The sequence below is a fragment of the Gastrolobium bilobum genome, unplaced genomic scaffold (assembly GCF_033153095.1).
Source record: "Gastrolobium bilobum isolate Gb01-03AN ecotype WA unplaced genomic scaffold, APGP_CSIRO_Gbil_v1 utg3288, whole genome shotgun sequence".
Taxonomy (NCBI): Eukaryota; Viridiplantae; Streptophyta; class Magnoliopsida; order Fabales; family Fabaceae; genus Gastrolobium; species Gastrolobium bilobum.
In genome coordinates this window covers 257,766-278,103 of record NW_026899098.1, presented here as the reverse complement: position 1 = coordinate 278,103, position 20,338 = coordinate 257,766, and the positions used below count along the sequence as shown (strand labels likewise).

At 34.2% G+C, this 20,338-nt stretch overlaps 1 protein-coding gene across 1 annotated transcript; it reads left to right on the top strand.

Moving 5' to 3' along the window:
• The first annotated feature begins 11,719 nt into the window (after nucleotides 1-11,719).
• On the top strand, nucleotides 11,720-13,413 carry LOC133287185 (uncharacterized). The gene is made up of 2 exons (XM_061484747.1): nucleotides 11,720-12,032; nucleotides 12,356-13,413. The coding sequence occupies exons 1-2, from the start codon at nucleotides 11,737-11,739 to the stop codon at nucleotides 13,203-13,205; spliced, it is 1,146 nt and encodes a 381-aa protein (XP_061340731.1). The 5' UTR covers nucleotides 11,720-11,736; the 3' UTR covers nucleotides 13,206-13,413.
• The last annotated feature ends 6,925 nt before the right edge of the window (nucleotides 13,414-20,338 follow it).

Below are 20,338 nucleotides of genomic sequence, written 5' to 3'. Positions count from 1 at the left end.
ATTCGCCTTGACCCGTGTTCGACCTACTTTAATAGGCAGATTGTGACAGATTTAAATATGTAACTTAATATACTAAATTGAGTAGATTAGGTAAGTTGAGCCAACAGGTTTAAACTATTTTACCATCTGTAATGCATTTTGGATTTCTGTTCAAGTTTTAATTGTGCGTGCATCTAATATGGAAATGGATAGGCCCGACAAGCATGTCTTTATCATTTATTCCATTTTTCCAAAGAATGAGTCTTATTTTTGCATACCATCAATACTAACATCATCTACAAGTGTACGTTATGGTTTCTCTTTTCTCCATAGGATAGGTATAGCTGCAGACTAATACAAACCTATCATTTTGCATAGCTGCAATGAATGTGAATGCAAGTAACATCTAAATAGATAAGCTTGGGCCAAAAAGTCAACGCACAAGACTTTCTTGACTAATCAGTAATCTCCCAACTCCAAAGCCGGCACGCACATTTTAGGAATATCCGCTCCATCACTAGCTGGCATATTCATCCTGGATAAGTTGTAGAAAAATATCCCATTTTTCTTGATGATTAGCAAGCTAACGAGGGCAAAATATTTCTAAATTCGGATAATAAGTACAAGGGATATATGCATATCAATATATCTGTTCACCAAGAACCAAGCAACAATTGCCCCAATAGTTAAAATTATGCATTCATTTTATCATTTTTGCTATTGCCAAAAGCCACAGCTCCCACCTCAGGATTTAAGGATTATAAATAGATAGATAGATTCATCATCACGTAGTCATCGTTGAATAATCAGACAAGACCAAGTCAATAGATAATAGAATTATATTACAAGGTATTGATAGTTTTAAAGAACCAAATCATGTATTCTATAATAATATTGTTGGAAAGAATATTTTTATTATTATTGGAAAGAATATTTTTATTATTTGTGAATATCTATTTTCTTATTTTATTAGGATTTGAGTTTGGTCTGGGCTAAGCCCATTAGTGTTTCTATATATTGTACACTTATATACCAATTCAATATATGGATTCATTCAATGTTCCTTTCATCTCTTGTTATTCTACATGGTATTGGAACTTATCGAGAGAAATCCTGATCCATTTTTTTTTTGTGAATCCACTGTTCATCGTCTTTTTCAATTTTTCTGAATACTATTTCCTTGTCAATTTTCGGAGATCTCTTTTGTTTTTGGATCATTTGTGCTAGGGTTTGTAAAATGGGCCAACTCGGCCAAACCCGCGTGCAACCCGAAAAAATGATATGGGTTAGGGTTGGCTAAAAAAAATGAGTCAGAAAACCAAACCCAACCTAACCCGAGCCTAGTTTGGGTTGGCTCGCGGGTTGGCTTGAAAAAATGGCTGGCGGGTTGGCTCGAAAATTGGCTCGCGAGTTGACTCATTTTCAGCCTATTTAAATGAACCTGTAATATTAATGCACCCGCTATGTGGCTTCAATCAACTATGTGGGTGTTGCGAAAAATCGAGAGTACAAGAAGCTTTCAATGCAGGAACTGAGGCCAAGACTGAGCAACTAAGGCGATGAAGCCAAGGGCTGACGGAGCGCAGACAGTGGTGGCTGGCGGATGCATCTCACTTCTGAGTGAAAGACCAAACAAAAATGACAGTGATGTGAGAAGATTAGGAACTTAGGTTTAGAGAAGGAAGAAAGCAATGACAGCGTGTGAGAGTTTTGTCCATTTTTTTTATATTATATTTTGTATTTAAAAAAAAACTCAACCTGCGAGCTGGCCCGTTTGACCTGCTGGTTGGCTCATTTTTTTCCGAGCAGGCTCGGGTCAGGTTGGCAGCTCATTTTTGCCAACCCAACCCGACTCTTTTTTGACGGGTTATAAGCCAACCCGACGGGTTGTTCATTTTTGCCAACCCTAATCTGTGCATCGTTGTCTAACCATTTTTCTTCGCGAACCACCGTCGATAAACCTTGATCGTTGCTCCTCCACCATTGACCACCACCGTCCGGTAGCTTTTTTCAGCTAGCCACCTACCGTTGTGCTTGTCTCGATCGTGCGATGCCGTATGTCGAGGTCTCGTCTCCAGAAAGTCTCTTACGCTCCCTTACACGCATGTCAAAGTTTCGCGCGCTGTCTTTCGTTTGCTGGTGCGTGGCGTCGCGTGACAACTCCTTTCTGGCGGAGACTGGTTGGGTTTTTCTCCCCTCTCTGAGACGGTTCTGGATCTGGTTCTGTTTTGGTTCTTCAACATCGTTTTTTTTGGTGACGCACGGATCCCACTCTTTTCGGTTAGTTTTGTGATCTGACGTCTCTGATTTTCTTTTGGTCTCCTTTTTTTGGTGATTATGGATTCTCCTGTCTCTTCTGTTTCTAAGTCTCTGACTGGCCATGGATGTAAACCCTCTAAGGGGTCAGTTACTTTGCACTCATTGTTATCAGACCAATCATATTGTTGACTGCTGTTGGAAGCTCCATGGCAAGTCACCTCAGCCTCCTCGAACTGCACATGTTGCTCAGGCTCCATTACAAACCAATAATGTTGTGATGCTTATGATTTATATGCTCCAGCTTGAGGGGGAATATTGGAAATAATATCTTTTTTTGTAAGGGAAAATAATATCTTTATTATTTGGAAAATATATTTTCTTATTTTATTAGAATTTGGGTTAGGTATGGGCTAAGCCCATTAGTGTTTTTATATATTGTACACTCATGTATCAATTCAATATACAGATTCATTCAATGTTCCTTTCATCTCTTGTTATTCTACAAATATACTAATAAACGACACGTGGATGAGAAGACCAATTGTCTTTTTTTTATTTTATAAATTGCATGTATCCTCATAACAATAACGCGGTTTATCATGAACCTTGTATTTGTTGCCAGCTGACAAAAGACAAGTAATCTAATAAATTCATTCATCGATTCAAATTCAATGATATGAGGGAGATGAAAGAGGCAGAGGTATGGATTAAAGCACCAAGATATCTCCGAATGAGCTGAGGGTGGTAAGGGAGGAGTGTGTAAGGGCTATGGTTAGTATTATGATTAGCGTTATGTAGAAAAATGACAATGTAGAGCGAACAGAGAAGATGAATAGTGAGGGAGTTCAAGTCCCTTTCTATAGGAGGTAGCAGATTATCTCCAAGTGCATAAAGTGTGACGCCATAATTGTTCGGTGGGCCCTACTAGGTGAGAGGTTGCATAACCCATAACTTATAAAGGGTCATGCTTGCATGGGAAGTATGAGAGGACACATGTGCAAAGGAGTCATGATCCACGTGCTGAGTGATAATGATCCTGCCGAGCAGCCATTTTAGCTAGCCATGCAGGTCCATCCGGCGGACCAGAAGAGTAGTGGGATTATGTTATTCTTTTAACCAACTAGGCAACGCCCAAAAAGTACCTACTACAAACGTGCACATGCATGAGTCTAACATAAGGCAACGAGGGTCATGTAACCTGGTGTGAAAGGATGGTCCAACCTATATTGGTATCAGGTCAAGGGGATCTTATAGAGTCCAACTTCTTAATTAATCACATTTATATATCCTACAAAAATGAACCTTGTGCTATTAATAATAGCATCATCACTTGAGGAATGATGAGAAATTAGAAAAGCAAATACAACTTATTGTTATAGGGCTATCATTGTTTTGTACAAGGAATTTTTTTTGTTGGGGGGTTCTGCTGCATGTGCTTGTGATGCATATTGTTGTAGCCCGTAACCATTACCTTTTTTATTGGAACCAGAACTTCTTGTTTATATGATTATGTCCTGGAAAGCCTAACCAGCTAGCCCAACAAGGCAGGCTCAACCCAAAGAGTCAATCCAAGTCAGCCTTACTAACCGTTGCATGCCACCCCTACTGTTGTTGTCCCCATACAACAGATTCCTCAACGTAAGACACCAATATGTCTTACATTGGGACGTTACCTTCCTTTGGTAGCCTCCCAGACACCCCTAAATAGACATCCTCTTCCCAGCTACTGCCTCAGCCACTACTACCAGCGTTATAGAGGCTGCAAAGCGCATGGCATGACGCCTTTGGCCTTTTCTTAGGAGAATTGACCTGACTCACTCTCCCACACAAGCAAGACACCATCATCTCCTATAAATACCCCATCCTCACCTTACAGAGGCATCTTCAACATATATGTCGTTACTCTGCTGCACCAAAAAACAATTATATCCTTATACACACACAACACCCCCCACTCTTACTGTTCGCACTTCACCTGGGACTTCATCGTTTAGCTTGGTTTGTAACCGCGCTAGCGCTGATACCCCTAAAGTGACTATACATATTGGGCTTGCAAGTTGCAACTTATTAACGGTACAGATTCATACCTATATCCATTACATATAGCTTCTTTATTTATTATTTACTTTTGTATAATCTGTTATTGATTTTCTATATATGATTCATAAAACACACCTCAACTAGTACGGGATAAAGAGAATTTGATGTTGAGTCTAGGATGATTTTCATATTCTTTTCAGGCTTTGAAGCTTTATATATGTATTTACTGAATACTGATGAATTAATCTTGGTAGCTCAAACATCAGTATGATATTAAACCAAGACCTCTGGATCCCTCCAATGATAATCAGCAGGTTGAGATAACCAAGAAGCATAGCCATTTTCATGCAAAATCCGTTGCCCCAGATAAGGTTGGAGAGTTGGTGCTAACACTCCCTGCAATTATCATTTGGATGAAGCTTTAGGATCAAATGATTTCTTACGTATTCAGCTACCAAATTTCAACTCTTTTGTATCTAATAGTCGTTCTAATTCAGTCGTTGTAGGAAAATGGTATTCAACTACTAGAGTTTAGTGCTTCAGGCACACACATCATATTAATTAGGTGCAAATGGCAACCAACACTTTGGTTAAATATGACAAATTAAAATATAATTTGGTAAGAGGGATAAAATGATAAATTAATTTTAAAAGGAAGACAAAATGATCAATCAACCTCAATCTTCCAAAAGAACCAGGTTTAAATAGCTTAGCAAATGAGAAGAAGAATTTCCAAAATCATTTTTCTCTTCATATGAATATGAACTATTCTTAATTCTTCTATGTCTATTCTTATAAGGGATATGTTATTCTGCCTACTCTTATTTTGCCTACTTTTGCCTACTCCTCTCAACACCGTTAGATTATAATCTTATCCAACGGTAGATATTTATGATATAAAATAAACTCTTTTACCCCTTTCTCTTTTCCAGTGCCTCTCACTCTTTCTCTCTCTTCAATGATGCTTCAGCATAAAAAAAGGTGCAAGCTTTTTTTTATTTCATCCAACACAGCCATTTTTATGAGCATTCACATAAAAAATTGAAATGAGGTGTCAAGAAGAAACAAACCCATATGCCATATTGGGCGTAATATAGAGAGAACAAAAATCATTTCCCCACTTCAAGGTGAAAAACAAGATAAGAAGAAGGAGATAAGTTGATTCGATTTTAAATTTCAACAGCAAAGTAGAAACATTATGTTAATCATGGATTGATTCAAGTGAAAGGATTATTCTTGGTTTTCGTTTTTTTGTGATTTCTGCCATGTTCAATTATATCAGATTCAAGGAATTTTGAAAATTATACTCATCCAACAGAACCATCATGCCATTAATTATTGCATAGATTTAGATTCAAATATAAATTCAAGTTGTAAATTATGCAAATAGATAGAGAGAAAGAGTGTGGGAGGCAGTTGATATGCCTCCAGCATATATATGATTTTTAAGCCAAAAAGAGAAAGAATCTTGATCAATCTTGGATAAAAAGGGCTATAATTGTTATTAAATTGATAAATCCCAATCAGATATCTTGTCACTGATTGTCTTGTAATTTTGTAGGAAAAAGTGCTAGAAAAGAACGAGTTTTAAGCACGGGAGAAAGCTGAAGACAGTGCTCCCGCGCTACAAGCGTAAGTGTTGGGTGGTTTGCTGATGGTGGAAAATTATAAGCTCTGATAGGGGACGTTCCTCTGTTCTTGCAGAACACAGATTCGTTCCCTTAGTTCCAACCCAAGTGCGCAAGTGCACGCATCAAGTAATAAAGGGAGTATTAATGCCCAAATTATCGTTCCCACGAGGATAGAATCCTAATTATTGTCTTACACTGTTTTATAAAGAATGAAAATGAGAAGAAAAGTTAGTAAATGAACTGTCTGGTCAAACGTTCCCTACTGTCTTGACAACATTCCTCAGGAACAATAAGTTCAATCTGCTGGCAAACAATTACTCGCTGCGTTATGTATGTATGTAATCCTTCCTGTTTAGAAGAAGGTGAGATATAATCATTGGAGTTGATAGTTATAATTATATAAAGTAAAAAAAAAACTACTAAAGCAGAAATAACTATAATAAGAGACAACAGGGTGATGTTTTATAACAATTAAACAGAAGGAACAGATTCACTGATTCACTATTAAATAGTTATTTTCTCTGCTCAAGACTTAGCACTTCTTGGCTTTGTCCCAGTTTCTTGTCTGCCAACTCTGATTCCTCAGCTCATGGACTAGATGGCTCACAAGTTTCCATATTCTTATGGCTTCCTTGACTCCAACAGGTACTTAGTACATAACCTTAAAATAGACGAGTTGGCCCCTTTATTCCTAAGGTGACCAGTAGTGTTTTTGCTATAACACTACCTTCCCCCAATGGCTAAGCTGTCTGAAATCCCTTCCTTATGGAAGTTCCTTTCTCAGTATGTGCCCAATTTCCATTGGTACACAATGAATATAGCTCACTTAGCCAAAGAAATACAAAAAGCTTCAGTCAAGAGTTTTGAAAACAGTTCTTTAAGAGTTTCACAGATTACCCGTTCCACAGATAGTTCAGCTCATGGCTGATATTTTAAACATAATTATTCCCAACTGAAGTCCCATAGACCCGAGATTCAGTTATGAGTTAACGAATGGAACGAAGAGAAAAACACTTATATTAATTTAAAAGACAGTTTACAAAAGAAACATAAAATGAAGAAAAATGGGTTATTGCTCGTGAGGAGTCTTAATGGTTGATACAGAGAAGAGAAGAGGGGTTGTCACTTAACTATAGTTACAACTTAAAATAAATCTAAGCTACTAACTACTACTACTACTACTAGGTGATCTCTTCCTTTCGGACTTCAAACCCTCCAGGATTCGATGATGTTTTTGTGTGTGGGTCGTCCTATTTATAGATGGAAGATGAGTGGCAGTCTTGTAAATCCTTTACAGCAAGTTGCTTGAATAAGGGGACGGGATGGTGGCAGCAGAGTGTGGAGACTGCGCAGATTGCTGGATGGAACAAGTTTTGGTGATGATTAGCCGTTGTTTGCAGTTTGCCCCATGCCTTGCTTTCTTTTTCAGCCAATGAGAACTCTTGATTCTCTGCTCTTCACGTTTCTAGCTGCTCAGTTGGTGCACCGCCTTGCTTTTAGAAGACTTTAACTCCACATTACCTGCAAAGTGTACAGAGGCATTACATGAGTGGAGCAGGTGCATTAAATGCGTCTCAGTCCGTTCTCATTTTAATATATTTTAAAGGAATACGTTACCATATGTTCCCCCACTGTGTTTTTGTCACAAATGTGTAAAACAAGTGATTTTCGTGCTGAAGTTGCTCATCAGATGAGGGAACGTGTGGTATTTTGCCATCAAAATGGGCTTAGATGGGAACGAATTTACGTCCCATCAGCGAGATCCGCGCTAGTAGCGTGGGAAAAATTTCATAACGCAAAAAAAGTACCGCGCTACTAGTGCGGGATCCGCGCTAGTAGCGCTGGAGAATTCCTACATACACAGTGTTATCGCGCTACAAGCTCGGGATCCGCGATTCAGATACCTTTGTTAATTGTGTCGCAATAGTAGCGTGGGAAGCACGTGACAATTTTTAATTAGGATTCAAAGTGTATCTGGAGGAGATTCTAAACAAAGATATGATCAAGATTTGGACCAAGGAAACAAAGTCTATAAAAGGAAGACAGAGAACCCTTAGACAGACATCTTTGGCTGGAGAGAATTGTGAGGATCAGAGAATTGGAAGAATTCTTGGAGACTCGCATTGGAGATCAGGATTCCACCGAAGTTGAAGACTGAAGACCATTGATCCTTCATCTTCTTCTTCTTTTCTTTTTCTTTCATGAACAATTTTTCTTATTTTAATTTGTTTAAGTTAGACATGAATATGTTTGGCTAATTTCTTTTTGTAGTTGGGATCACGAACCCAATGTGAATCCTTTATATTTTTTAAATTGCTTTTATGATTAATTAGTTTAGTTAGTTTTATTCTACCTGTGTTAATTTTTCTATATCCTTATTAGAACTGATCACTCTAATTATAGGACTTTGAGGGTTAGGGCTTACAATAGACATATTGGGGTTTTAATCTGGACAAGGGTAGAATAACAATTTGTGCATGACCTAGACATAGGCTTACATAGATTGCAGACTTTTAATTCATTTGCTTAATGCTTAATTCAAGAGGAATTACTAGGACACTAGGATTCTAAATGGGTTAAATGGTTGAAATCACTAAGACATTAGGGTTCAACTATTTAATAGGGACATAATGAATTGTCTGAGCTAACCAATTAGTTAATTATAAAATACAATATAGGAATATAAGGGAGGATCGGAGGTGAAGTGCATCCTGACTACAGTCTTTTTACAATTTTACTTAATCTCATAATTTCTTGTCATTCTTGCTATTCTTGCATGCGTTTGAATTTAATTGCTTTTAAAATTCTTTTTTTTTTTAAATTATGACAATCAATCAAATTCACAATCAAACCTATTTTTCTTCCAAATCAAAGGGAATAGTTCAATTAGTACTTGGTGCATTAATCCTCGAGGTAACGATCTTTACTTATCACTTTTATTACTTGAAACGAACGGTATACTTGCCGATTTCGCAACAGCAGTGAGGAGAAAGAAAGAGGAAAATGATTTATTTTATTCCGCAACTCTCCATCATTGGATGAGATTGTAATCTAACGATGTTGAGAGGGGTAGGCAAAATAAGAGTAGGCAGAATAACCGGTAATTGGGGATAGGTTATTCTGCTTACTCTTATTTTGCCTACCTTTGCCTATCCCTTTCAATACCGTTAGATTACAATCTCATCCAACGGTGGAGATTGACATAATAAAATAAACCTTTTTTTCCCTTTCTTTCTCCTCACTGTCTCCCACACACTTTCTCTCTCCTCCCCTTTCTCTCTATTGATTTGCGTAATTTACAACCTGAATTTATATTTGAATCTAAATCCATACAATGATTAATGGCATGATGGTTCTGCTTGATGAGTATAATTTTTAAAATTTCTTGAATCTGATATAATTGAACACGGCAGAAACCACAAAATTACGAAAATAAATAAATAAATAAAAACCACGAAAAACCCTTCATTTGAGCTAATCCATGATTATCATAACGTTTCTACTTTGCTGTTGAAATTTGAAACGAATCAACTTATCTCCTTCTTCTTATCTTGTTTTTCACCTTGAAGTGGAGAAAAGATCTCTGTTTTCTTTATGTTACGCTCAACAACAAGCCTACCTGTTCCATAACATAAAGCATCTGGGTTTATTTCTTCTGGACACTACATTTCAATTTTTTATGTAAATGCTCATAACAATGGCTGAGTTGGATGAGTTGAGAAAAAAGATTACTTTTTTTTTGATGTTGAAGCACCATTGAAGAAAGAAAAAGGGGAGGAGAGAGGAAGAATGAGAGGCAGTGGTAAAGAGAAAGGGGTAAAAAGGTTTATTTTATTATGCCAATCTCCACCGTTGGATGAGATTGTAATCTAATGGTATTGAAAGAGATAGGCAAAGTTAAACAAAATAAAAGTAGGCAGAATAACATATCCTATCTTTTATCTATCTTATATATGTAGAATAACTATGTAAAAATAGACTTTTTAGAATTTTGCTCAAGTGTTAATGTTGTGTGCAAGTAATATGTAAATAGATAGTCCAGACAAGCAGGTCTTTATCATTTATTCCATTTCCAAAAAGAATGAGTCTTATTTTTGCATATCATTAGTACTACATTCTGGAATCTCTTTTGTCCTTAGGGATAGCTGCAGACTGATATAAAAATATCATTTTGCATAGTTGCAATGTATGTGAATGCAAGTAACATCTAATTAGATAAGCTTGTACCAAAAATTCAACGCACAAGACTTTCTTGGCTAAGCAGTAATCTCCCAACTCCCAAGCTGGCACGCACATTTAAGGAATATCCGCTCCATCACTAGCTAGCATATGCATCCTGAACAAGTTATACAAAAATATATTATTTTTACCACCAAATCTGCCATGGGTTGTTCCACCCCACGAAGAACTGATACTCCTCAAACAAAAATTTCAATGTATTATATATGTGAATCAAAAACCTATTGTATTATCAACGTCTCATATCAAGAACGTATTGTGAACATATTGAAAATGCTGTGTCGGAATAGGTGCTTCGTAGGTTTCACCTCTTGATTTTGAATAACATAACTGTTTTAAAAATTTGATAGAGAAATTTTTTTGATGACCTATGTGATTTTATTCAATTTGAATAAAATTAATCGAATAATTAATGAATCGATGAATAATATAAAAAAAATCTAATTTTTCGTGATGATTAGTAAGTTGATGAGGGCAAAATATTTCTTTATTCGGATAATAATAAGTACAAGGGATATATGCATATCAATATACATGTTCACCAAGAACCAAGCAACAACTGCCTCAAAATTATGATCGTTTTAACCAGTGCCCAAAGTCACAGCTTCCACTTTAGGATAAATAGATTATAAATAGATAAAGGATTAACAAATTATAAATAGATAGATAGATTCATCATCACGTTGTCATATCGTAGAATCATCAGACAAGACCAAGTCAACAGATAATGGAAATATATTTTAACTCATTCATAATTTTAAAGACTTAAATCAAGTATTCTATAATAATATACCAATAAACAACACATGTAGATGATAAGACCAATTGTCAATAGGCTAACGCGGTTTATCATGAACCTTGTGTTTGTTGCCGTCTGACAAAAGACAAGTAATCTAATAAATTCATAGATCGATTTAAATTACTGTTTAAGAAGCATGAATTGTTTATATAAGTATATATATATATATATATGAGATAATATATTATGGAAAAAAAATTTCTCATGCACTTGACACAAAAATAATATGGACCCATCTTGATCTTTTTTTTTTTTTTTTTGAGTGGGCCCCATTCCAAGTTGTTTCAGTGGCTGGAGAAAGAAATTTTCGATAACAGGATAATAAGCAAACTCTATATATCCCATTCCAAGTTGTTTCAGTGGCTGGAGAAAGAAATTTTCGATAACAGGATAATAAGCATATATATATATATATATATATATATAGGGTTTGATTTTCTCATGTTGCATTGACTCAACTAATGGTGGATCTTATATTTATTAAAAAAAAAAATTTACACGTAAATCGAAAGGTCACAATACGAGAATAGAAAATATTTTCCATATATATATATATGGGTTTTATTAATCTCATTTAACATAAGATAGTTATCTTATGTTGTAGAGAAAAAATAGGTGGGTCCCACCATTACAAGAAAAAAAAAAAATGTGGGGTACAAAAATCGAAGTGAGAGAACATGAGAGAAGATATCTTATGTAAAAGGAGAGTAATATTTCCCTATATATATATATATATATATATATATGAAACAAGCAACCATTGTTAAGGGAATAGAAGTGTGAGAGAAAATGTATGTGACACGACCACTTTCCTTGTACAAAAAGAACCCTGGTGCTCTTTCAGAACCCCCTCCAAAGGGGCCAAATTCAGGTTATCTTGTAATCTTTGATGAAGAAGCTCAGACATACTCTTGTTTTGGTTTGTGCAAGGATGACAGCATCACTGATCTTCCTTTCCCTCAGAACAAAAACTTAACCATCAACTATGGAAGCGATGATGAAGAATCCTTGTTCGTTCCAGTGTTGAATCAGCCACTGTCTTCCAACCGCTACTATGTTATAAGAAGGAAGGGGAAGCATCGAGGGTATGAATCATTTTTCTATATCTATTAAACTTGATACTATTTTACGTTTAGACCTTAGGATATGCCGTAGAAGGTGAAAATAATTGGAAATTAACTGAGTAGTGAAATTCCATGTTTTAAAAATTGACTAAGCAAGGATCATGTAAGCGAAAGTACTCATAAACCTAATGACTTAAGGTTTTGAGTTGAGATATGATATCTGAGCACACTTGTTTAGCACATTTGACATATATAAATTCGAACACTTTGGCAAAATTTATTGATGAATTGATATTGGTAGTTAAAACATCATTTTGAACTTCAGAGTTTTGAATTTATTTCAGCCAAGCTAGCACAAGTTCGAAGGAAGAGGACGCGAGCACTTGTTTATGCTGCACTTTTACTCGAGATGTTAAACCAAGACCTTTGGATCCCTTTGATGATTATCAGCAAGTTGAAATAATCAAGAAGAGTTATGGTTTTCAAGCAAAATCCGCTGCCCCAGATGGAGTTCCTCCTGGTTTACTGAGGGTCAAAGGTTGGACTGTTAGATCACACACTCCTAGCAGTTACATTTTGGATGAAGCTTTGGGATTGAATGAATCCTTACGTTCAAGGTTACCAGATTTCAACTTTTCTCTATACAATGATCGTTCTGATTCAGTGGTTGTTGGAAAGTGGTATTGCCCTTTTATGTTTGTGAAGGAAAGAATGAAATTAAAGGATCAGATGAGAATGTCAGCGTTCTATGTTTTGACACTTGAGCAAAGATGGGAAAAGATATTTTCAAAGGAAAATGGAAACAGTGGAGAAAATGGTGTGCTTGTAGATGTTGTAATTCAAACAGAAGCTGCCAAGGTTGCTGGAAAGGATGCTGTTTGGGATGAAAATGGTGTGGTTGATGGGGTGTTGTGGTTTAAGAGTTATGATGGTGAGGGAGCAGAGACAAGTGTTGGATTGAGTGTAGAAATTGTTGAGAGAATGAAATGGGAACAAGAAAGAGTTGGATGGATTGCAGGGAATGAAAGACAAGTGAGAGTAGAAAGAGTAGAGGAGTTTGGAGGAACTGACAAGTGGAAGAATTTTAGCTGCTATGTGTTGGTGGAAAGTTTTGTATTGAAGAGAATGGATAGAAGATTGGTGCTTACTTATGATTACAAGCACACACATCAAATTAGGAGCAAATGGGAGTGATCATTACTTTCTCAAATCTCTTGCTTAGTTTATTTTGTTTTTCTTCTTAACTGTATACCTTAATGTTTGATTCTTGTTATTCTAAATTATGTTATACACTTATACTTATACAGCTTATTTATGCTATGCAACTTCTATTACAGCCAACTCTGTTTTGGCTCTAGTGAGTTTGTAATGAGAATAAAAGACAATATTTAGAGTTTCCTAGAACTGGCATTGTGTCATAGCGAGGATAAATCTTGTATATCTTCAAAAAAGAAGTTTGTTATTAATCTGCGTGCCGTTTTTATACCATAATTACTAATATTTTGACATTTATTATTTATTTATATTGTATTAATAAAATAAAGATAATAAATCTTTTCACTAAAAATGCGTGCTAATTTATGTCTAATTATATATACTTCAGGTTTGAATTTTTTTTAATACCAATTGAGTTTAAATGTTCTCTAATTTGATGGATAAAAAGATCAAGTATACAAATACTCGACTGTTTTGCAACACCATCTATCTTATAATAATAATAATAATAATAATAATAATGAAAAGATATAAAATACTAAACCGTGTGGTATTTATTATATGGAGATTTATTATTTATTCATAATTTTATTTTTCTTAAATTATTAATACTTCTTAATTTGTAATTGTTACTTTTTTTTTGTACAAGTAATTGTAAATATTTTAAGGAATTACTCATGTTTATCTCCTACACACATAAAAGTATATGAGATTCATATTTTTCTTTTCTTTTTCTTTTCTTCACATGGGCCCCATGTACTTTTATGTGTGTAGAAGATAAAATTATCTCTTAAGAAACATTAATCTCATATTTTAAACATTATAAAACTTCTACGCTGCGCTTATTTATTTATTTGAATGAAATTTTATAGTTAAATAAATACTTTATTATTATTATTTTATATTACTTATGTTTTTTAGTCCTAGTTAAAAATACAAATTGCATATTGAATAGCTAGCTCCTAGTGGCCATGAGACATATCATGTTCATCCGATGTGAAATGTTGGATTTATAAGATTATATTCGGATTAATAGAATATGATTATTAAATTAATGATGAAAGACTAAATCAATCTGTTATTATATATAACTTGTTTATTTATTATTTACTTTCGTTTAATCTGTTAGACTTTTTATGATTCATCAAAACACCTCAACTAGTATGGGATAAAGAGAATTTGATGCTGAGTCTAGGGTATTTTCATATTCTTTTCAGCTTTTGAAGCTTTATACATATAATTATCGAATACTGATGAATTTATCTTGGTAGCTCAAACATCACAAGTTCAAAGGAAGAGGATATGTGTGGGAATATTTAATTGTGAATATTCAAGTGTGATGAGTCACCTATTAGTTGATAATAGGCTAAAGTCAAGTGTATACAAATGAGAGGATCCATGAACTCAATGTCTTAATGTTTTGGGTTGAAACATGATACTAGACCCGCTTAGTATGGTTAGGCTAGCTTAGCTCATTGGTGGTCCTCCTCTCACTGTGGGCTTTTCTTAGACCCGCCTGACTTTGGTACCAGAGCTGGTTGTGCTCGAGCTAGCCAGGTGTTTGGCTAGGAGGTGAGTTGAGTACCTGGGTCCTGGGATACTCGATGGAGGGATTGCATACCAATGATGGTTTCATGCTTGAGGGAAGATTGTTGTTTGAAAACAGTTCATATTGAGAATTATAGTTTGAAAAATATGTTTCTCAGCTGCAATTACTATTTGGTAAACCCAAACGACTGAAACTTTTCCATGTGTATAGATGTATGATTGTATATATTTTTGTAGAGAAAATACATAAACCAAAGAGACACTTTCTGTATGCAAGAATAATGATAGTTATGTAAGTATTTGATGATTGAGCACAAGTTTAGTCCATTAAGTTATTATCCAGTGATGTATAGAAGTGTGTATAAACAGTTTATAAGGAATGTGTGTGTATAGATAACATTACTCATAAGAAACTAAGTTATTGTTATGTTTATGCTTGTATACTAAGCAAATACATCTTTGGGACTATTAATGTGTGCTATTAACTTCACATTTGTATAAGACAAACTATTAATTTTATAAAAATCGTAGTTAAGTATGGATAAGGAGACGAGATACGTTGCTTATGCTCTAAATAATAATGATTTATGATCAATCTCTCGACAGTACTGAGTTTAAACACCACGGAGAATGAGAAGAAGAATTTTCAAAATTATTTTTCTCTTCATATCATCATATGAATTTGGGCTATTCTTAGTTCTTATATGTTTATTTTTTAATATTTTTTCCAGTACAGTGAAATATTCTAATGCTTTCTATTCTCGAACAGACTGGCGAGAACAATTTCAGACCAATATGTACGTAGTCAAAATCGAGATTTTATCTAAAATCAAAAAGGAAATAAAAAATCATAAATCGTAAAATCATAATACAAATCGTAGATTTTACCTGCACTCTAAAATTAAATTTTTATATACATATGCTTATGTATAAAAAAAATTAAGAAAAATAAACTACCTGCCATAATCCTTATACATTTGCATACAATTGTCACACTCTAAGGATCTAAGCTAATAAATCATTCAAGTTATTATCATCGAAGACATTCTGTTCCACGTGATCTTCAACTACATCATTCAAAATTGTCTTCATCTAAACTTTCATCATGAGATAAAGTTCATTCATTTTCCACAATCCATTCAGATGAAACATCAGCCATGTTATATTCAACAATTTTTCTAACTTGCTTAACATCATTTCAATAGTTAAAATCGGGATTTTAATCTTAAAATCGAGACTTAACTAAATATCTAAATCGGGATTTTATATTGAAAACGATTTTAAGTTGGCCCAAGCATCATGCGGAGCCCACATAGCCATGACATTTGACAAAATCACAAGTTGTTATTGACTCTGCAGAATTGTTACTCACACAATCATGGGAAGTTGGGAACCACTCCATTCTCTCTTTCCCTTCTCTTAAATAGCCTCGTTACTATCATTGAGATATTTTCATTTCTCCAAACTTCAAACTTGTCTAATGAAATTGTCTCTCCTCTCTGATGTGTGTACACACATCTCCTCCTTAAGCTCATAAGTTCTAAGCTCTTGCACACTATACCTGCATTAGAATTTTTTATCCTCTATATCATAGCTATCCTTGAAAAGCTATGACATAGTTACAACTATGCATTGTTTATAGTACGAGCATTTTTAGTGTTTATTTCTATTCAAATTGAGACACATGTATTATATGAATGAATGTATTATGTATTCTTAGAAATACATACGCTAAGTATAAAAGAAAATTTCTCTCTCGTCTCAGATAACATATCAGCAGCCGTATCTTATTTTCAGTGGCTGAATGCAAACAGTGAATGAGACGAGAATATTTAAAATATTTTCTTATAGTACGCTAAAAAAGAACTTCATTTGTGCGTGGTATTCTTTTTCTGGATTCTAGAGAAATGGTTTTTACAGAGGTTGTTTGGTAGAAGAATTTTTTTGAAATTTTAGGGAAAGTGATTGTGGTGATTCTATTATCCACGTTTGGTATCAAGTTTCTGAAAAAAATTTCTAGAAATATGATTTTTTCGAAATTTTGTTTTGTTTACAATTTTTCTTTCAAAATATCATCCAATTAAGAATACAATCACTTTGGTAGTATTCTTGGAATCTCATGTGTTAAGAAATTCTTACACTTTTTTAGGGATAAAATTTCGATAATATTTTGGCCTACTAAATAACTTTTTGATAATTTTTTTGAAAAATTAACTTTTTCATCATATTCCTGAAAATCTTAATTTCAGACATGAAAAAATTTATCTTCTACCAAATACCCCCTTAATTCCATATAAAAACATCACATGCACGTGGACATGAATATAAATAATAGGAAAAGCAGCTAGCTAAATTCTATTTTTGAATGACAGAATACAAAAAGACAAATACAAAGCATCCAGTGTAGAATAAATAAATTTTGAATGTTAGATTACCAAAAATAAAAATAAAAATTGAATGTTAACACACACCTAACGTCATTTATGAACAATATATATTTTATAGGTAATTGATTTCTCCAAGATAAAAAAAATATGTCTCACACAAAGCAAGATATGGTTCACACTTTATTTTTTTTTTCTCTTTCCTCTTTCCAAATGCATCCCACTTTATTTTGTGGCAGCAGGAAACACAATTTTTCTCTTAGGGGGCGTTTGGTTGAGGAAATTTTTTTGGAATAGTAAGAAAATGTAATAGATAGAGAAATGATTGGAAGATAGATAAAATGAGATAGGTAGAAAAATGTAAAAAAAAGTTGTTTGGTGTAGAAAAACTTTACTGGAAAAATTAGGTAACTTTATGAAATCAACAGTGCATTAAAAGTAAGATAACCGGTTTTCCGAAAAATCTCACCTTCAAATTGGGTTTCTAAACAGTGCGGATATCTATGTTTATCATAAATCCAGACAAATTGGATAGATGGGTTTTTGGTGAAAAACGTTGAAACAAACATGGTGTTTCTAAAAGCCATACTTGAGAAAGATAGATATCCGCTGAAAAGCTCCCAACCAAACACCACCTAAGAGCCTGTTTGGTATGTAGATTATATTTGGTTCAATGGGAAAACAACATTGGGAAGCATAATATGCCACGTTTGGTATAAAAAAAAAGGAGTTTCCCAGGTAAACAAATCTTTTGTTTTTTGCTTTTGCGTGTCAAGACTCAGGGCTCGTTTGTATTGACTTGTAAAAAAAGTCTTTTTTATGACTTCTTTATTTTAAAAGCACTTTCTATAAAAGTTATAGCTACTTAGATTTTTAAAAAATATTTGATTTTTGAAAAAAAATATTTGGGTTTTGACTTCTGCTTTTTTTAGAAGTTAAAATTTTTAGCTTCTAAAAAAAGTAGGGTTTTAGCTTTTTTTACTACTTCTGCTTTTTTTTAAAAGCAGACATTCAAATAGATTTTTTTCGAAAAGTACTTTTTTCCTTTAAAAAAAATAGTTTTTGAAGAAAAAAAAACTCATCCAAACGAACTCTTACACTGCTAGTGTCGCAGGAAGTCCAAAGAAAATGTAGAATAGTTGTCTTCCCGGGCATGTGAAAAAGGAACAGTGAAAAGGTAGACTAAAATAACCTTCTTTGGTTGTACTCAACTGAGACAGAAGACTCTACTTCAACACTTGTGTGTATGAGACAGAGGACTCTACCTCAACGCTCGTGTGCAGGCTGTGAATTTCAATGAATGTGGCTAGCGTTTGGTACCCAGGTCCGCTTCTCATATGCGGTTAAGAACGTTCACACCCAGATCTGTTTCATTTTGTCTTCAGGAACGCTGGTTAGAATATTTGAATCAATTGATAAAACTGAGGACGTCCTCACTAATATCTATAACCAACCAAACATAAATTTAGTAAAATTAACTTAATTTTTCGGGAAAATATGGATCTACTAAACAACTTTTTAGTAACATTTCAGTAAAATATATTTTCCACTATATTCTAGTAATAAATATTTCCTGGATTAAAAAAAAAATTTCCTATACCAAACGCTCCCCGGTCAATTATCCATCTTTTATTTATGATATATATGTGGAGAAAATTATGTACATTTTGAGGGTGGTAATGCTGGTAATCCACCTCGTCTCGTCTCTAACCCGCACAAAATGAATTAATTCGCCTCGCCCAATTTATAAAGGTGGGTTATAAATCTCAATTCACTAAATTTTATGCCACTTACCTGTATATAAATATAATGAAAAAACCAAGAAAGAGAGCTAGAGAGAGGAAGTTGAGTTAACTAGGATAATAAAAAAAAGGTAAGATTAAAAAAAAAATTAACCGTTGGATCAATTCGCCTTGCGTGCCACCTACTTTAATTAACCATTAAGCGGGGTAGATTGTGACATATTTAAATATGTAACTTAATCTACTAAACTGAGTGGGTTAGATAAGTTGAGCCAACGGGTTTAAACTATTTTACCATGTCTATTACATTTGGAATTCTATTCAAGTGTTAATTGTGGTTGCATCTAATATGGAAATAGATGTCTATTACATTTGGAATTCTATTCAAGTGTTAATTGTGGTTGCATCTGATATAGAAATAGATAGACCCGACAAGCATGTCTTTATAATTTATTCCATTTAAGGGTGTAAATGGTTTAGGAGGGCCTGGCCTAATCTACAACCCGATTTATGTTGAGTCTGGTCTAGCTCGGCTTATATTAAAAAGTAGAGTATGTATAGGCTAATAAGAAAGTCTTTTTAACAAGTAGGTCATAGGTCAATTTTATCAAATATGGCCTAAAGCCTTGTAGGCTGGCCTATTTAATTTTTTAAAATAATATAATATAATATATTTATTTTAGGTGGCAATCAGTACCAACCCTAAATTATTTTGTGCAACACCGCTTCTCCCTTCTCTGAGCTTCATCTTTTGTCTGGCAACTGACATCTCATCTCTGGGCTTTGATTAGTTATTTTTTTTGTTATTGTAAAATTTTTAATGCTCACTAGTGAAATTTATATCTCGTGTAAAAAAATGCAGCAATTTATGAATACGTTAATAACTTGTAATGTCAATCGAATATTTTAAAAATTGTTAAAAGTATTTTTAAAAATATATTACTAGGGAGACCTACAAGGCCTGTAGGTCATATAAGGCTTTCTAATTTTTTAAAATAGATCAGACTTGGTCTATGAATAAAGTCTTTAGTAGACTAATAGGTCAGATAGACTGAATATTTTTTTACGTAAACTTAGACCAAAAAGACCAAAGCCCGACTCAGCCCGACTCATTTACACCCCTAATTCCATTTCTCCAAAGAATGAGTCTTATTTTTGCATACCATCAGTACTCACATCATCTACAATTGTACGTTCTGCTTTCTCTTTTCTCCATAGGATAGGGACAGCTGCAGACTAATATAAACATGTCATTTTGCATAGCTGCAATTTATGTGAATGCAAGTAACATCTAAATAGATAGATAAGCTTGGACCAAAAAGTCAACGCACAAGACTTTCTTGGCTAATCCGCTCCATCACTAGCTACCATATTCATCCTGAATAAGCTGTACAGAAATATCCCATTTTTCTTGATGATTAGCAAGTTAATGAGGGCA

Bases quoted from the DNA above. Each gene is read 5' to 3' on its own strand.
- LOC133287185 (XM_061484747.1), top strand. From the start codon at position 11,737: ATGTATGTGACACGACCACTTTCCTTGTACAAAAAGAACCCTGGTGCT. The intron at 12,033-12,355 runs GTATGAATCATT...AATTTATTTCAG, and splicing joins AGGAAGGGGAAGCATCGAGG to CCAAGCTAGCACAAGTTCGA.